Source organism: Neophocaena asiaeorientalis, unplaced genomic scaffold, assembly GCF_003031525.2.
Source record: "Neophocaena asiaeorientalis asiaeorientalis breed wild unplaced genomic scaffold, Neophocaena_asiaeorientalis_V1.1 scaffold497, whole genome shotgun sequence".
NCBI classification, from domain to species: domain Eukaryota; kingdom Metazoa; phylum Chordata; class Mammalia; order Artiodactyla; family Phocoenidae; genus Neophocaena; species Neophocaena asiaeorientalis.
In genome coordinates, this window is record NW_020174568.1 from 1,167,204 (window position 1) to 1,182,874 (window position 15,671).

The window sequence follows — 15,671 nt, forward strand, 5'->3', positions numbered from 1 at the left end:
TCCACCTGTTTTGTTGATTAGTTTGTGTTGCTGCTCTTGGATTAGGATTTATGTTTGGTGCATTCCAACATCTGTGTTTCTCCTCATATTCAAAATCAGTTAGGGTTTCCCTGGTGGCGCAGTGGTTGAGAGTCTGCCTACCGATGCAGGGGACACGGGTTCGTGCCCCCGTCCGGGAAGATCCCACATGCCGCAGAGCAGCTGGGCCCGTGAGCCATGGCTGCTGAGCCTGCGCGTCCGGAGCCTGTGCTCCACAATGGGAGAGGCCACAACAGTGAGAGGCCCGCGTACTGAAGGAAAAAAAATCAGTTAGTGAACGTCAGTGACTTAATTTTGTTCACGTGGACAAGCTTCCCCAGTTAACATTGCTCTGCCATTACTGTGGCTAACGAGGGATAGAAACAGCATGGACTTGAGGGTTGGAAGCCTTTGATTACACAGCAGTTTCATGTTTGTTGTTACATAAAGTATAATGTGCTTGTTACATAAAAGTGAACAATGTTAATTAGTAAGAAAAAAAATCTGTGTTTATTTTAGAGAGAGTTCTACTTTGGTAATTTTGCAGGCTAAAGCCATTGATTCATGCCTTTTGTTTTTAGTTGCCCGTGCCCCTGGAATCTGTAAAAGAGATGCTTAATTTAGTCATGCAGGAGCTCGATGACTTCAGTGAAGGAGGGCCTCTTTATAGAAATGGTTCTTTGCGAAATGCAGATTCAGAAATAAAACATTCTACACCGTCTCCCACCAAATACTCTCTATCACCAAATAAAAGTTACAAGGTAAGTGGGGAAGAAATGAGTCACTCTACTGTGGAATACATTTCTGTTCTAAATGTTTTAAGTACTTTTTTGTTGTTATTTTTTCAGTATTCTCCCAAAACACCACCTCCATGGGCAGAAGATCAAAATTCTTTATTGAAAATGATCTGCCAACAAGTAGAGGCCATTAAGGTAAATCACTTGATTTCTCTAAACTGTGCCTCTCTTATTCCTAGATTCCTTCCTTGTCCACTTTCTCACTTATTTCTAAAACTGTTCAAAATGTTCCTTTGCCATGTGACTGTAGAATCGTACTGTGTTTTACGTGCTTTCATCTTGACGCTTAGCATTTTTTTTTTTTTTTTTTGCGGTACGCGGGCCTCTCACTGTTGTGGCCTCTCCCGTTGCGGAGCGCAGGCTCAGCGGCCGTGGCTTACGGGCCCAGCCGTTCCGCGGTATGTGGGATCTTCTAGGACCGGGGCACGAACCCGCGTCCCCTGCATCAGCAGGTGGACTCTCAACCACTGTGCCACCAGGGAAGCCCTACACTTGGCATATTTTTGAAACTACTTAAGTGTCTGCGTCCTCCACTAGATATGAATCTTTCAAAGGTAGAGACTCCTATATCCAAAACATAGCCTTGTTTCTGGCATAGAGGAGGTTCCCAGGTGATTGAACTGAACTAGTGAAATATACTCTTCATACCTTTGTCTGTGAGTTTGTCTCAGACTGACTGTGGTTGTGTATGTTAAGTTTATATCTAGGACTTCACAAGTGGTCTAAACTTCAAAAGGTCTCTTTATCTTTTTAATATTTCATATGAATTTGACTTAATTATGTAAAGAAATAGTTATGTGAACATGATTTTATTTTAACTTTATGGAAGTGACCTTAACCATAACACTCAAAGGAGCTTTACTTCTTTGAAGTTGGAAGTACAGGTAAGTTGTTTCACGCTCATTGACAAGGACTAAGTCATTCATACTTCTAAAGTTACAGCAAGGAAGTATTGCTATGTGTGTGACTATTGCACTGCTGTCAGCAATTTGTGAGACTTAATACTATTTGTATTTTTTGCACTTGTGAATTTGCACACTTTTTTTGTCTAATTTTTAAACTTATTTTTGGCTGTGTTGGGTCTTCGTTTCTGCCTGTGGGCTTTCTCTAGTTGTGGCGAGCAGGGGCTACTCTTCGTTGCGGTGCGCGGGCTTCTCATTGCAGTGGCTTCTTTTGTTGCGGAGCACGGGCTCTAGGTGTGTCGGCTTCAGTAGTGGCAGCACTCGGTCTCAGTAGTTGCAGCACACAGGCCCCGGAGCACACAGGCTTCAGTAGTTGCGGCTCATGGGCTCAGTAGTTGCAGCGCGTGAGCTCTAGGGCGCATGGGCTTCAATAATTGTGGCTCAGGGGCTCTAGAGCACAGGCTCAGTAGTTGTGGCACACAGGCCTAGCTGCTCCACGGCATGTGGCATCTCCCCGGACCAGGGATCGAACCCATGTCTCCTGCATCGGCAGGCGGATTCTTAACCACTGTGCCACTAGGGAAGTCCCTGCACAAAGATTTTGTATGTTAATTTTTTATAATCGTGGCTTGTTATGATATTACATACTTACCATGTAGGTTTCTGGTACCCAACATTGTATTCTTGGAAGCACTAGTAGTGGAGGACTAGTCCGTGTGCCTAGAAAGCTGAGTTCTAGTACTAACTGCCATTGATGAATGATCTCAGATCAGGGAGTTCCTTATCTTTCTGTCTGTCTGGCTTCTCATCTGTAAAGTTGAGTGAGAATTGTTGAAACCGGTTTTCATCATATGTTCTAGTTGTTTGAATTTTTAAAATTATGTTTATAGCTTTAATTGCATATTTAAATCTATGGTCCAGATACCAGTAGTGACCAATAAAGTTTTCCAGTTGATTCCATCAGTTTCTTATTTTTGGATGTGTAGCATCTGGACTAGACACAGTAGATAGACGAACAGGGAAAATTTTAGTTTGAAAATTCAAGATATTTTTCACCTCAAGAGTTACAGTTTTCGGACAGTTTCTTTTCCTAAAACTCTTGTTTTTTTGGCCGCACTGTGCGGCTTGTGGGATCTTGGTTTTCCGAACAGGGATTGAACCCCGGGGCCACGGCAGTGAAAGCGCTGAGTCTTAACCAGTGGACTGCCAGGGAATTCCCTCTAAAATACTTCTAGGAGAAGAGAGCAGACATTCTGGATTTGTCTCTGACCTCATTTGTTAATTTTACTATTCCTGAAAAGTGCCTGCTTTGTAGGTTCTGGGGTTGGGGAGGGCGTTGTCATTTGGTTGTCTACAAAGTGATGGATCTGATTGCTGACCACTAGCTGTCATTGGAAGGCATTATGTCTGCCGGTTTGGAACTTTGTAAGAATTAAGAGCTAAGAGCGTAAGTAAATTGTCTGGAATGTGTCATTGTATACACATAATATATACAGTATACTATAGGTAATATATTCCGAGCAAGTGTTAGCAGTTTTCCCTTTCCCAGTAGAGCATTTGAGCTTTACCTTGAGAGGTTGGCAGTGTTTGGCACCGCGTATGCGGCTGAGTGGGAGGCTAGTCTGGGAGGGAATGTGGGGTGTAGAGCAGTCCAGGTGGACTGAAGAGCAGAGCAGGTGCAGGGAGGCTCTGGAAGGGTGTTTGGGGCGATGCTGCTGAGCACTGGCAGTGTCAGAGAAAGAAGTTCATTTCGTAGGTACTTGTTTTTTTGAGCAGGTAAGTGTCTTGGCTAGAGCTGAACTTTAGAAAGATTACTTTAAGCCAATGCAGAATGGAAAGGGAGATGAGGCCATTGTTTAGGTTAGAGCTGACTCTAGAATGAATGAATTAGGTAATGGTACTAAGGAGTGAAAGAATGGGAGCAAATAACAAGCTTTGACAAATTAAGGATCATGTTTTAAATCAGCACCTGGTACTCAGATCCTACTGGAGTATAGAATCTCTTAAAAGGCATCATCAAGTATTAAGTTTGCTCTAACACTGTGTCTGCCGTGATATAATTGCTTAAAATTGTTTCCTCTTCCAACAGAAAGAAATGCAGGAGTTGAAACTAAACAGCGGTAACTCAGGGTCCCCTCATCGTTGGCCTACAGAGAATTATGGACCAGATTCAGTGCCTGATGGATATCAGGGGTCACAGAATTTTCATGGGGCCCCACTAACAGGTGAGTTGGCAACTGGATACTCCCAGGTATTAGTGAAGTCTGTACTTTCTCCTCCTTTGAACAGGTAACTTGTGAAATCACCTTGTCTGTATACATTTATCTTTATACATGTCTGTCTGTGTCTGCCTATATGTTACTTAAGCTGTATTTGGTATTACCAGGATTTCTATAACTCTAAGCAGAAACAAAACAAGCTTTATCTGATCCTGTTTATATAAAGGCTAAAGGCTTAAAGAACCTTTTAATGCACATCTCAGAGGAGCTGAGACTGAGTTGGAGCTATGCCTTATGATTGAAAAAATGTTAACTGACAGCGTTATTCATTAAGAGATGGCTAGTTAAGAACTTAAACGTCTTGGGAATTACTTTGATGACATACTGAGAGGTATGACAGTCCTGGGAAACTTTTTATTTTGAAATACTGTGGTCATATATAGAAGGAAAGAGTGTGGAGCTAGAGCATACTGGAGTTTTAGGTTGTGCTCTCTTAACTTTCCTCTCTGAGCCAGTTTGTTTGAAACCTGGAACTAATACTTTGCATCACATGATTATTGTGAGCATTTGTGTGTGGGTGGTGTGCATTAGGCATTTACTTAGAATATGCATTAAACACCTAATGAACCAAAGGGTCCGGACTGTGTCTCCTGTGGTTGTCTGTGTGCCAAGGTGCTTGTGTATGTAATTTAATTTAATGACAGTGACCCAGAGTGGTGGGTACCATCATGAATCCACATTTTTTAGATGAGGAAATGGGTTTGGAAGGGTTAGGTAACTTACCCTTTATTGTACAGGTAGTTATTGGTAGAGCCGGGGTTCAAACTCTAGTGCTAAAGCCACTTGTCCCCAGGCAGCCAGAGTGATGGGGAAAATAGGCTTCTTTCACATGAGACAGATTCCTGAAATGTTGGTAATTAGATTAATTGGTTTTGATTCAGAATGGTGTGGCCTAGTTTCACACATTTGTTTGATGGTCCATAGGGCCATACTTAAGGCAAACTCATGGTCCTCTCGTAACAGTGTCCTCCAGGTGCGCACAAAGTAATAGAAAAATCTTTGTGAAGTCAAACTCACTAAATGTCGTATGTAAGTCACAGATAAATACATGAGAAGTCAGAGTTTAAACATTGTTTACCTAAACCCTGTGCACTGCGTAGAGCCTTGACTACAGAAGATAGGCAAGCTGGCTGGCTTTCTCCTTGGCTCTCCGAGTGCTGTGTGGAGTCATCATTTGGCACCTGTGGGTCACAAGTTCTGTTTTCTTCTTCTTTGTACAGGCATAACAGGTCTTCTGGTTGTTACGCACACATATAAGCATAACATTCACATTGTCTCATTTTATTCTTGCAGTTACTCTATGAAATGGGTAGAAGCAGCACATCCTCATTTTACAAGTGAGAAAAATGGAGACCCCAAGTGACTATTTGACAAAGTCGCAGGCAGCTTTGTGGCCCTGAGAGGAGAGCTCAGGTCTCCTGATTCCCATTCCTGTGTTCACAGACTGTTTTTCTTAATGAAGGTGCAGATGTGCCAAGATGGTCATTGTCTTTTTAAAAGAAGATGATTAAAAAACAATAAGCTTATAATAAAATATTCAGAAGTACTGACCAGTGTAAAGAAAAGTAAACACTAACCATATCACACAGAGTTCTGCTAACATTTTGGAGCATTTCCTTCTGGTCCTCTCTCTTTGTATATTAGAGAACTTTATCACGTTGTATGGAGACGAGTAGCCTGTTTTTAAATATTTAAGTTCTGAGCAGTTTTCTACTCAATGTTTTTTTGCAGAGTGGAAGCTCTGCAGATTTTATTTCCTTATTTTTAAATTTCCAGTTGTTGCTATTGTAAATAATGCTGTGAACACAGTCCTAGGATTTTAGGGTTTTGTAAAATTTCTTGTGTTGGGAAATGGCTTTCCTGAGAAGCTGTGCTGGTTTTACACTCTTACCACCAGTATCTGGTAGTGCCTATCTCTTTGCACTCTTGCGAAGTGTTTGCTATTACCAATTTATAAAAACCTTGCCTATTTTTAAAAACAAAACCAGCTTTTAAGTTTTTGTTTTTTTAGTACTAGGCATGCTCAACACTTCATAATCCTTTATATTTCATGAGTTATCTGTTCATTGGGTGCCTTTTTTCTATAGGATGTTTTTAGTACTTTTTTTCACTATCCCTGATAAAGTCACCAGTTAAGTTTCAAACTTTATGATTCTTGGCTTATATCCATCATCTTGTTCTGTGTTCTTTGCCTGTTTTCTCCCCAGAATATGTCATGGTAGCCATCATCAGGCAGCCCGTTAGTTTTCCACGCTCAGGCTTGGGCCTCTGCAGTGGCTCTGTTTCTCTGGTAACTGCATAGGGGATAGACAGCCTGGCTCGCCTTTACTGGGTCTTTTTTAGGGCTTTCCACAATCAGCTGCCCAGCACCTCTTGGGTCACAATTTCTGCTTCCTCTTCTGTGTAAAGGTATAAATGATCTTTAAGTTGTTTTGTTTTCTGTTAAAACTTTCTTAAAACAGATCAAGTAAATGATTGTTGGTTGTTTTTACCATCAACATGAGTGTCTTCTAGTTGCTGGTTTCCTGATAACACACACACAAAGCAGATGGAGCAGATAGTTTGGACACCAGCATGAGTGTCAGTCATGCTGTGCCCTTTTTATTAAGCCAGGGAACACATTTTGTGTTACTTGTGAGATCCTTTGCATGAATTTGTTAGGTGATTTTTGACCTGAACGTTCTCAGCTTGAGTTTAAAAAATGCAGCCATGTCATTCTGCAGATTTTCAAGGCTCACTTCAAAAATGTGGCCCTGAGGCCATGACGTGCGTTTTGGTTCCTTAAGTCCTTCCTGTGGCTAGTGTATCCCCCGTGTCTCTGACGCGGCACGACTGTACCTCCCCGTCGTGCCCCTCTTTCTCAGGGCGCGGCCCCACCGCTCATCTTGGCTCCTTGTGGTGCTTGTTGTGGGGACTCTGCTCTTGCTGACACCCTGCTGCTGCTCTCACTCCTCCTGTGTCACACCTAGCGGTCATTCCTAGTTTGTCACTTGGTAATCTTTATGATGATGTATTTTGATGTATAGAAATTAAAAAAAAAAATCTATGTAGTTAAATCTCTCTTTGATTTCTACTGCTTTTGTATTTATAGTTCTTGCCTAGATAGTCCTAATTGCAGCATAGACTTTTTTTAACAGTGTTTTCTTTCTTTTTTTTTCTTTTCTTTTTTTTTTTTTTTAGTTGCAACTACTGGCCATTCAATGTATTATAGTCAGTCACCAGCATATAATTCCCAGTATCTACTCAGACCAGCAGCTAATGTTACTCCCACAAAGGTAACAAAGGAATAATTTATACATTTATAAGTATCTCCTTTTTAACTGTCCAGGCTTCCTACAGAGAAATTCAAGAAGTAGTTCAGCGTTAAAACTTAAATGTCCCACCAGATAACAGATATTTTAAATTTTTCTCAGCTATAGAAGTATGTTTCTCAGTTAGTTAATTTCTATGTTACAATAAATGTGAACATCTAGAATATTTTTAAATTGGGGTGGTGGTGGGTCCTTCGTCATTCGGTCGTGACAGAAGCAGGACTGTGATATCCTCACTGGAGCGCTGTGTGTAACTTGCAGGCCTGGGGCGTTGTGACCAAGTGTCCACGGAGACCGGCATCCAGCAGAGCCGGGTAGAGACACCGGGCTTGGGTGCCTCTAGCTCTTCAGTTCTTAACTTCTCTATGCATTAGTTGCCTCATATGTAAAATGGGGATAATAATGCCTTAATTCATAGGGTGTTCGAGGATATTAAGATGAGATAACATATGTACAGTGCTTAGAACTGTGCCCAGTTGGCATGTTAACAAACGTTAGTCCTCATTGTCATCATCATCATGGTTAACATCATTGGACCCCTTGTTTAGGAGTGAGGAAGGTATTTATTCTATGGATCTGTTGTAGGAGAATTAGGTTTTTAAGGTGCTGTCATTAGTTAAGGCAATTTTCGTTATATTCCAAGGAGGACTAGAGCTGTAAGTGTCTTTGCAGTAATGTAGAAGTGTCTTCTCTTAAGGATGCACTGTATGCCCTAGTGATGTATTTACCCTGTACTCATGCTTGAGGTTTATGAGAATTGGGTTGTATCTAGTTAAGCTATAGTTTTCTAGACAGCCTACAAAAATGTGCTCTTTATTTTTTTTCCTAGGGACCAGTTTACGGCATGAATAGGCTTCCACCTCAGCAGCATATCTACGCCTACTCACAGCAGATGCCCACACCACCAGTGCAGAGTTCGTCTGCTTGTATGTTCTCTCAAGAGATGTATGGTCCCCCGTTGCGTTTTGAGTCTCCTGCAACAGGAATTCTGTCACCTAGGGGTGATGATTACTTTAATTACAATGTTCAACAGACAAGCACAAATCCACCTTTACCAGAACCAGGTTATTTTACAAAACCTCCAGTTGCAGCTCATGCTTCAAGATCTGCAGAATCTAAGGGTATGGAGTTTGGAAAAGCCACTTTTGTCCAGCCCGTGCCAGGTGAAGGCATGGGGCCGTCTTTGGCAGCACCTGTGCGTACATCACAGCCAACTCCTTTTAAATTTAATTCAAATTTCAAATCAAACGATGGCGACTTCACATTTTCCTCACCACAGGTTGTGGCACAGCCCCCTTCTACGACTTACACTAATAGTGAAAGCCTTTTAGGTCTCCTGACCTCAGACAAACCATTGCAAGGAGATAGCTACGGTGGAACAAAAGCTGCTCAGACCATTGGACCTCGAAATACATTCAATTTTGGAAGCAAAAATGTGCCTGGAATTTCATTCACTGAAAACATGGGCCCAAATCAGCAAAAGAATTCTGGTTTTCGACGCAGTGATGATATGTTTACTTTCCACGGTCCAGGGAAATCAGTGTTTGGAACGCCTGCCGCAGAGCCGGCCAACAAGAGTCATGATACTGATGGGGGTAGTGCACACGGGGACGAGGACGACGACGGCCCTCACTTTGAGCCAGTGGTGCCTCTTCCCGATAAGATTGAAGTGAGAACTGGTGAGGAGGACGAGGAAGAGTTCTTCTGCAATCGTGCCAAGTTGTATCGTTTTGATGCAGGATCAAGAGAATGGAAGGAGCGTGGAATTGGCAACGTAAAGATACTAAGGCACAAAACCTCCGGTAAAATCCGCCTACTGATGAGACGTGAGCAAGTGTTGAAAATCTGTGCGAATCACTACATCAGCCCAGACATGGCCCTGGCGCCCAACGCCGGCTCAGACAGGTCCTTTGTGTGGTACGCTCTGGACTATGCAGACGAGTCGCCCAAACCAGAACAGCTTGCTATTAGATTCAAGACACCCGAGGAGGCAGCACTTTTTAAGTGCAAGTTTGAAGAGGCCCAGAGCATGTTAAAAGCCTCAGGAGCAAACAGAGCCACAACTTCCAGTCAGTCTACGAGAACTATAAAAGAACCCACGGCTCATGACAAGGATATTGGCAAATCTGCTGCCGGAAACATGAACTTTGAATTTCAGGTTGCAAAGAAAGAAGGATCTTGGTGGCATTGTAACAGCTGCTCATTAAAGAATGCCGCAACTGCTGAGAAATGTGTATCCTGCCAAAATCTAAACCCAAGCAGTAAAGAGCTCCTTGGCTCATCGTTAGTTGAAACTGTTTCCACTCCTAAATCTGGCTCAGAAAATACTCCAGATAGATTTGCATTGATTACTCCAAAGAAAGAAGGTCACTGGGATTGTAGTATTTGTTTAGTAAGAAATGAACCCACTGTATCTAGATGCATTGCATGTCAGAATACAAAGTCTGCTAACAAAAGTGGATCTTCATTTGTTCAGCAGCCTTCCTTTAAATTTGGCCAGGGAGATCTTCCTAAATCTGCCAGCAGTGATTTCAGATCTGTTTTTTCAATAAAGGAAGGACAGTGGGATTGCAGTGTTTGCTTAGTACAAAATGAAGGAAGTTCTGCAAAGTGTATGGCTTGTCAGAATCCAAGAAAACAGAGTTTTCCTGCTTCTGCTGTCCCAGCACCTGCCTCTTTTAAGTTTGGTGCTTCGGAGACAAGCAAGGCTCCAAAGAGTGGATTTGAAGGAGTTTTCGCCAAGAAGGAAGGACAGTGGGATTGCAGTCTGTGCTTAGTGCGAAATGAGGCAAGTGCGGCCGCGTGTGTGGCTTGTCAGAATCCACCCACTTCTGCTGCTTCAGCACCTGCGTCTTCAGAGACAAGCAAGGCTCCAAACAGTGGACTTGAAGGGATGTTCACCAAGAAGGAAGGACAGTGGGATTGCAGTGTTTGTTTGGTACGAAATGAAGGAAGTTCTACAAAATGTGTGGCTTGTCAGAATCCAAGAAAACAGAGTTTACCTGCTTCTGCTGTCCCAGCACCTGCCTCTTTCAAGTTTGGCGCCTCAGAGACAAGCAAGGCTCCAAAGAGTGGTCTAGAAGGGATATTCACCAAGAAGGAAGGACAGTGGGATTGCAGCATTTGCTTTGTGCGAAATGAGAGTTCTTCCTTAAAATGTGTGGCTTGTGATGTCTCTAAACCAGCCCATAAACCTGTTGCAGAAGAACCTTCAGCTTTCACTTTGGGCTCAACAACTAAGGCAAATGACTCTTCTGGAAGTCAGGTGGGAACAGGATTTAAAAGTAGCTTTTCAGAAAAAGCCTTTAAGTTTGGCAGTACAGAACAAGGATTTAAATTTGGGCGTGTGGATCAAGAAAATACACCTTCATTTACACTTCAGAGTTCTTCTAATACAGACTCTAAGTCAACAAAAGAAGGATTTAGTTTTTCTGTCCCTGTGTCTGCTGACGGGTTTAAATTTGGCATTCAGGAGCTGGGAAGTCAGGGGAGGAAGAGTGAAAAGCCCTTTGGAGATGACGCTGGATGCCAGGCTCAGGATGCTGGCGCTCAGAAAGACGGGGGTGCTGTGGTTCTTGGTCAAACTGGCAGCACTTTTACCTTTGCAGATCTTGCAAAATCAAATTCAGGAGAAGGGTTTCAGTTTGGCAAAAAAGACCCCAATTTCAAGGGCTTTTCGGGTGCTGGAGAGAAGTTATTCTCCTCACAAAGTAGTAAAATGGCTGATAAAGCTGACACTTGCGCTGACCTTGAGAAAGATGATGACGCCTATAAGACTGAGGACAGTGACGATATCCATTTTGAACCAGTCGTCCAGATGCCTGAGAAAGTGGAGCTTGTCACAGGAGAAGAAGATGAGAAAGTTCTTTACTCACAGCGGGTGAAATTGTTTAGGTTTGATGCTGAGATAAGTCAGTGGAAAGAAAGGGGTTTGGGGAACTTAAAAATTCTCAAAAATGAAGTTAACGGTAAACTGAGGATGCTGATGCGGAGAGAGCAGGTGCTGAAGGTGTGTGCCAACCACTGGATCACCACCACCATGCACCTGAAGCCCCTCTCCGGGTCGGACAGGGCCTGGATGTGGTTGGCTAGTGATTTTTCTGATGGCGATGCCAAACTAGAGCAGCTGGCAGCAAAATTCAAAACACCCGAGCTGGCTGAAGAATTCAAACAGAAATTTGAGGAATGCCAGCGACTTCTGTTAGATATTCCACTGCAGACTCCCCATAAGCTTGTGGATACTGGCAGAGCTGCCAAGCTAATCCAGAGGGCGGAAGAGATGAAGAGCGGACTGAAAGATTTCAAGACGTTTTTGACGAATGATCAAGCAAAAGTCACTGATGAAGAGAGTAAGAGCTCAGGAGCAGGAGCTGCCAGCGCTGCGGCCGTGAGCGGCATGCCAAGTCCTGAGGCCGCCGGGCCCACCCTCGAGTGGGACAGCTATGACCTAAGGGAAGACGCTCTGGACGACAGCGTGAGTAGCAGCTCAGTGCATGCCTCCCCGCTGGCCAGCAGCCCCGTGAGGAAAAATCTCTTCCGCTTCGGTGAGTCAACCACCGGGTTTAACTTCAGTTTTAAATCTGCTTTGAGCCCGTCTAAGTCTCCTGCCAAGTTAAATCACAGTGGGGCCTCAGTGGGCACAGATGAAGACTCTGATGTCACTCAGGAGGAGGAGAGAGATGGACAGCACTTCGAACCTGTCGTCCCTTTGCCTGATCTAGTCGAGGTGTCCAGTGGTGAGGAAAATGAACAAGTTGTTTTTAGTCACAGAGCCAAACTCTATAGGTATGATAAAGATGCTGGGCAGTGGAAAGAAAGAGGCATTGGCGACATAAAGATTTTACAGAATTATGATAATAAGCAAGTTCGCATAGTGATGAGAAGGGACCAGGTATTAAAGCTTTGTGCCAACCACAGAATAACTCCAGACATGACTTTGCAAAATATGAAAGGGACAGAAAGAGTGTGGGTGTGGACCGCATGTGATTTTGCAGACGGAGAAAGAAAAGTAGAGCATTTAGCTGTCCGTTTTAAACTACAGGATGTTGCAGACTCGTTTAAGAAAATATTTGATGAAGCAAAACTAGCCCAAGAAAAAGATTTTTTGATAACACCTCATGTTTCTCGTTCGACTACTCCCAGAGAGTCACCATGCGGCAAAGTCGCCGTAGCTGTGCTAGAGGAAACCACCAGAGAACGGACGGATTCGGCACAGGGTGATGACGCGGCAGGTGCAACCTCAGAAGTTGGCGGGGTGTCTGGCACACCTGAAACAACAACAAAAGCAGTGGTTTCACCTCCAAAGTTTGTATTTGGTTCTGAGTCTGTTAAAAGCATTTTTAGCAGTGAAAAGTCAAAACCATTTGCATTTGGCAACAGTTCAGCTACTGGGTCTTTGTTTGGATTTAGTTTTAATGCACCTTTGAAAAATAACAGTAGTGAGGCCAGTTCAGCAGCCCAGAGTGGATCTGAAAAAAGTGCGGAGCCTGGTGGTCACCAAGAGTCGCAGAGCTCTGATCTCACACCGTCTTCCAACAGCAAAGTCAAAAACCCCTCTCCTGCTTTTCCAAAGGAGCAGTCCTCAACCAGTCACACGTTTAAAACACCAGAAAAGGGTAAGCACTTAGCCTTTAGATTAAGCAGAATTTGTCTCTTTCCTTCCTCCCTCCCTCCCTCCCTCCCTCCCTTCCTTCCTTCCTTTTCCTTTCTTTCTTTTTTTCTCTCTCGCCCTCCCTCCCTCTCTCCCTCTCTCATTTTTTTTTTTTTAACGTTTATCTTGGTGTGGACTCTTTATAGCAGGCTAACGTTTTAGTAAAAGTCGGCTCATAAACACAGTGCTCTGTGAACAGCCAAAAAATACTTGTGCAGAATTTTTTCCTCCCTAAAGCAGTTTACTGGTGAGTGTTCAGATGTTCAAACAGCAGCAGAGAGCTTGTGTGTAAGTTGTTTAGGAGATGTTGGTTCCTGGGAGATGCGTCTGTCCGAGCAGAGCACAAGGACTCAGCTCAGGACTGGGTCCAGCTTAGGGCCTCGAGCATGAATCGTGAGCAGGTTCGTTCTTCAGATTATTATCCGTATGTTCTTGTCACTCAGAGAGCACGGTACTGAGATGTTCACATTTTATGTAAGGCAGTCTTGCCACCACTTGTTAAATGAGCAAAGAATGAAGCCCTCGGGATAAATGGGTACGTGAGATGGCCACATTGGTGTAAATGGATGGACTCTGGCTTTTATATTTTAAAATTATATTCACTTTGATTCTCCATATGTTCAAAAATGAAATACTCTTTATTTTCTAGGATTTAATTTTAGCCTTTTTAAATCTAATCCAATGGCATTTTGGAGCAGCACTCCTTCCTCCCAGCCTGGGAATAAAGGTACAGAGCTGGCACTGGCAGTGTGAGAGGACATCGATCTTTTCAGCAGCTGCTGGTCCTCAGCAGAGTAACTGGCTGTGTGCAGTTAAGGGCTTAACGCTGCAGCATGCATGTGACAGAATGCCCGCGTGACCCCTTAATGCTGCTCTCGTGTACTTGGATGGCATGTTTTCTCACATGTTGTACAGCGTTGTTGTTGTTTTTTTTTTTTTTTAACATCTTTATTGGGCTATAATTGCTTTACTACAACGTTGTTTTGAGGTAGATCCGTGTGGTCTTTCCCTTTCTCTGTTTTGCACATCAGATGCTGTTTTCAACTGTGATTAATGAAGACCTGTATGTTACCTAACCTTTATCGTCTGCCAGTGTCCAAACATGATGGCAGCAGCGTATGTACCACAGGGAACCGAGTGTTTCTTTTAGCGCTTTCTTTTTGGACATGGAAGATGCTGTGTCTGAAAGTAGGCCCCACGTATAAGAGCTACCATTATATCCTGGTGTGTTCCCGGTGTAGTACAGACCACTTGTGGGAGAAAGCGTTGGTGCTGTAATGGAGTACTTGGCAGCTGGCTCTGTTAGAGACGGTCAGGAGTAGGTTGTGGAGAGGAAAACTCACTGTTAGGGTTTAATAATGTATCTTGAGCAACACAGCTGAGTTACAAGTTGTCAAACATCTACAATGACCACATGACAACCTGTGAGTTCTGGGACCCTCAGTTTTAAAGTACACCAGTCGTACTGCTGGCTATCGCGGCTCTTAGCCTTTATTCTTAAGGATTCATTCTTTGAAAAATTATGTGAATAGTGTGGACTTTTTTCTATAAAGGGTACATACTTGTACACAGATTCTGTGGGCCCTAGGTGAAGAGTCCTTGGTCTGAGAGCAAATTTACCAAAATACTGCTGCAGGACAAAGAGTCCTGTTCTGTTTCAAGTCTGAGAATGTCATGGTTTCAAAGGACCGTAGAGATGAAGACTCGAGGCTGTCTGATAAACAAGAATCTCTATCTCACAGTGTCTTTTTGTGGTCCTTGGCTAGGAATTAATGCTACGTTTTTGTAACAAAGGAGGGTGAAAGGCAAGTTCAGTATTGCAAAAGGGCTATTCTCTGGATCAGCATCATCCAGTAGAAATAAAATGCAACCTGTGTGTAATGAGAAAGCTTCTAGTAGTCACATTTAAAACTAAAAAGAGAAACAGATGAAATTAATTTTATTACTCTCTTCAGCTTAACGTATTATGTCCAAAATACCATTTCAACTTCTAATCAGTATAAAAAATTAATAATGAGATATTTTCCCCCTTGTTTTTGGTGGGTTTTTTTTGGTTTTTTGTTTTTATCAATCTTCAAAACCCAGTGTATATTTTTACACCTGCAGCACATCTCACTTTGGACTGGTTGCACTGCAGGTGCTTCATAGCCAAGTGTGGTCAGGCGGCTATATTGGATAGTGCCAGTTGGTACAGAGCATGCTTCATGGTTTGCTTACTCTTATCAGTTCCTTTAGCCAGAAATCCTTCTTTATAGACCAGAACATATTGTACGAAGAGTTCCTTTTCTCTCCATCTTTTGTCTTTTTGTTGTTTTTGGTCTTTCAGCTAATAGAAATTGTCTTAGGGTTCCTACAGAATTATTTACCCAGAGGATAACGGGTTTAATTTAATTTTATCTATTATGCTTGGAAATACAGAAAATTGGATGTAATTCTAATCACCCACCATCCTTGGCAATCGTTAACTTTCCTTGTAGGGTCTCATCGAGGTTGGCTTTGCTTTAGTTTTGTATTTATACTAATCTTTGCTTATGATTTCTTTAATGTTTCAGTTATCGCAAATGTATGGATATTTTGCTAAACCATTTAGTATTCCAAGTATGATTGTGGCTGCACTTTTTAAATACCCTTTTAATTTATAGTTGTTAATAGTAGTTTTTTCAATGATCAGTAAGTAAAAGCAGGATTTTTTTTTTTTTTTTTTTTTTTTTTAT

At 42.7% G+C, this 15,671-nt stretch overlaps 1 protein-coding gene across 2 annotated transcripts in view; it reads left to right on the top strand.

Annotated features, from left to right (window-relative positions):
- LOC112408377 (E3 SUMO-protein ligase RanBP2-like) overlaps window positions 1-15,671 on the top strand; it is a 56,242-nt gene that overhangs the window by 24,178 nt on the left and 16,393 nt on the right. For both annotated transcript variants that reach the window (XM_024757973.1, XM_024757972.1), the window contains 5 exons: window positions 600-779; window positions 867-950; window positions 3,807-3,942; window positions 7,177-7,271; window positions 8,137-12,922. In XM_024757973.1, the coding sequence (XP_024613741.1) occupies window positions 600-779; window positions 867-950; window positions 3,807-3,942; window positions 7,177-7,271; window positions 8,137-12,922 (5,281 nt within the window). The remainder of the gene's footprint in view (window positions 1-599; window positions 780-866; window positions 951-3,806; window positions 3,943-7,176; window positions 7,272-8,136; window positions 12,923-15,671) is intronic.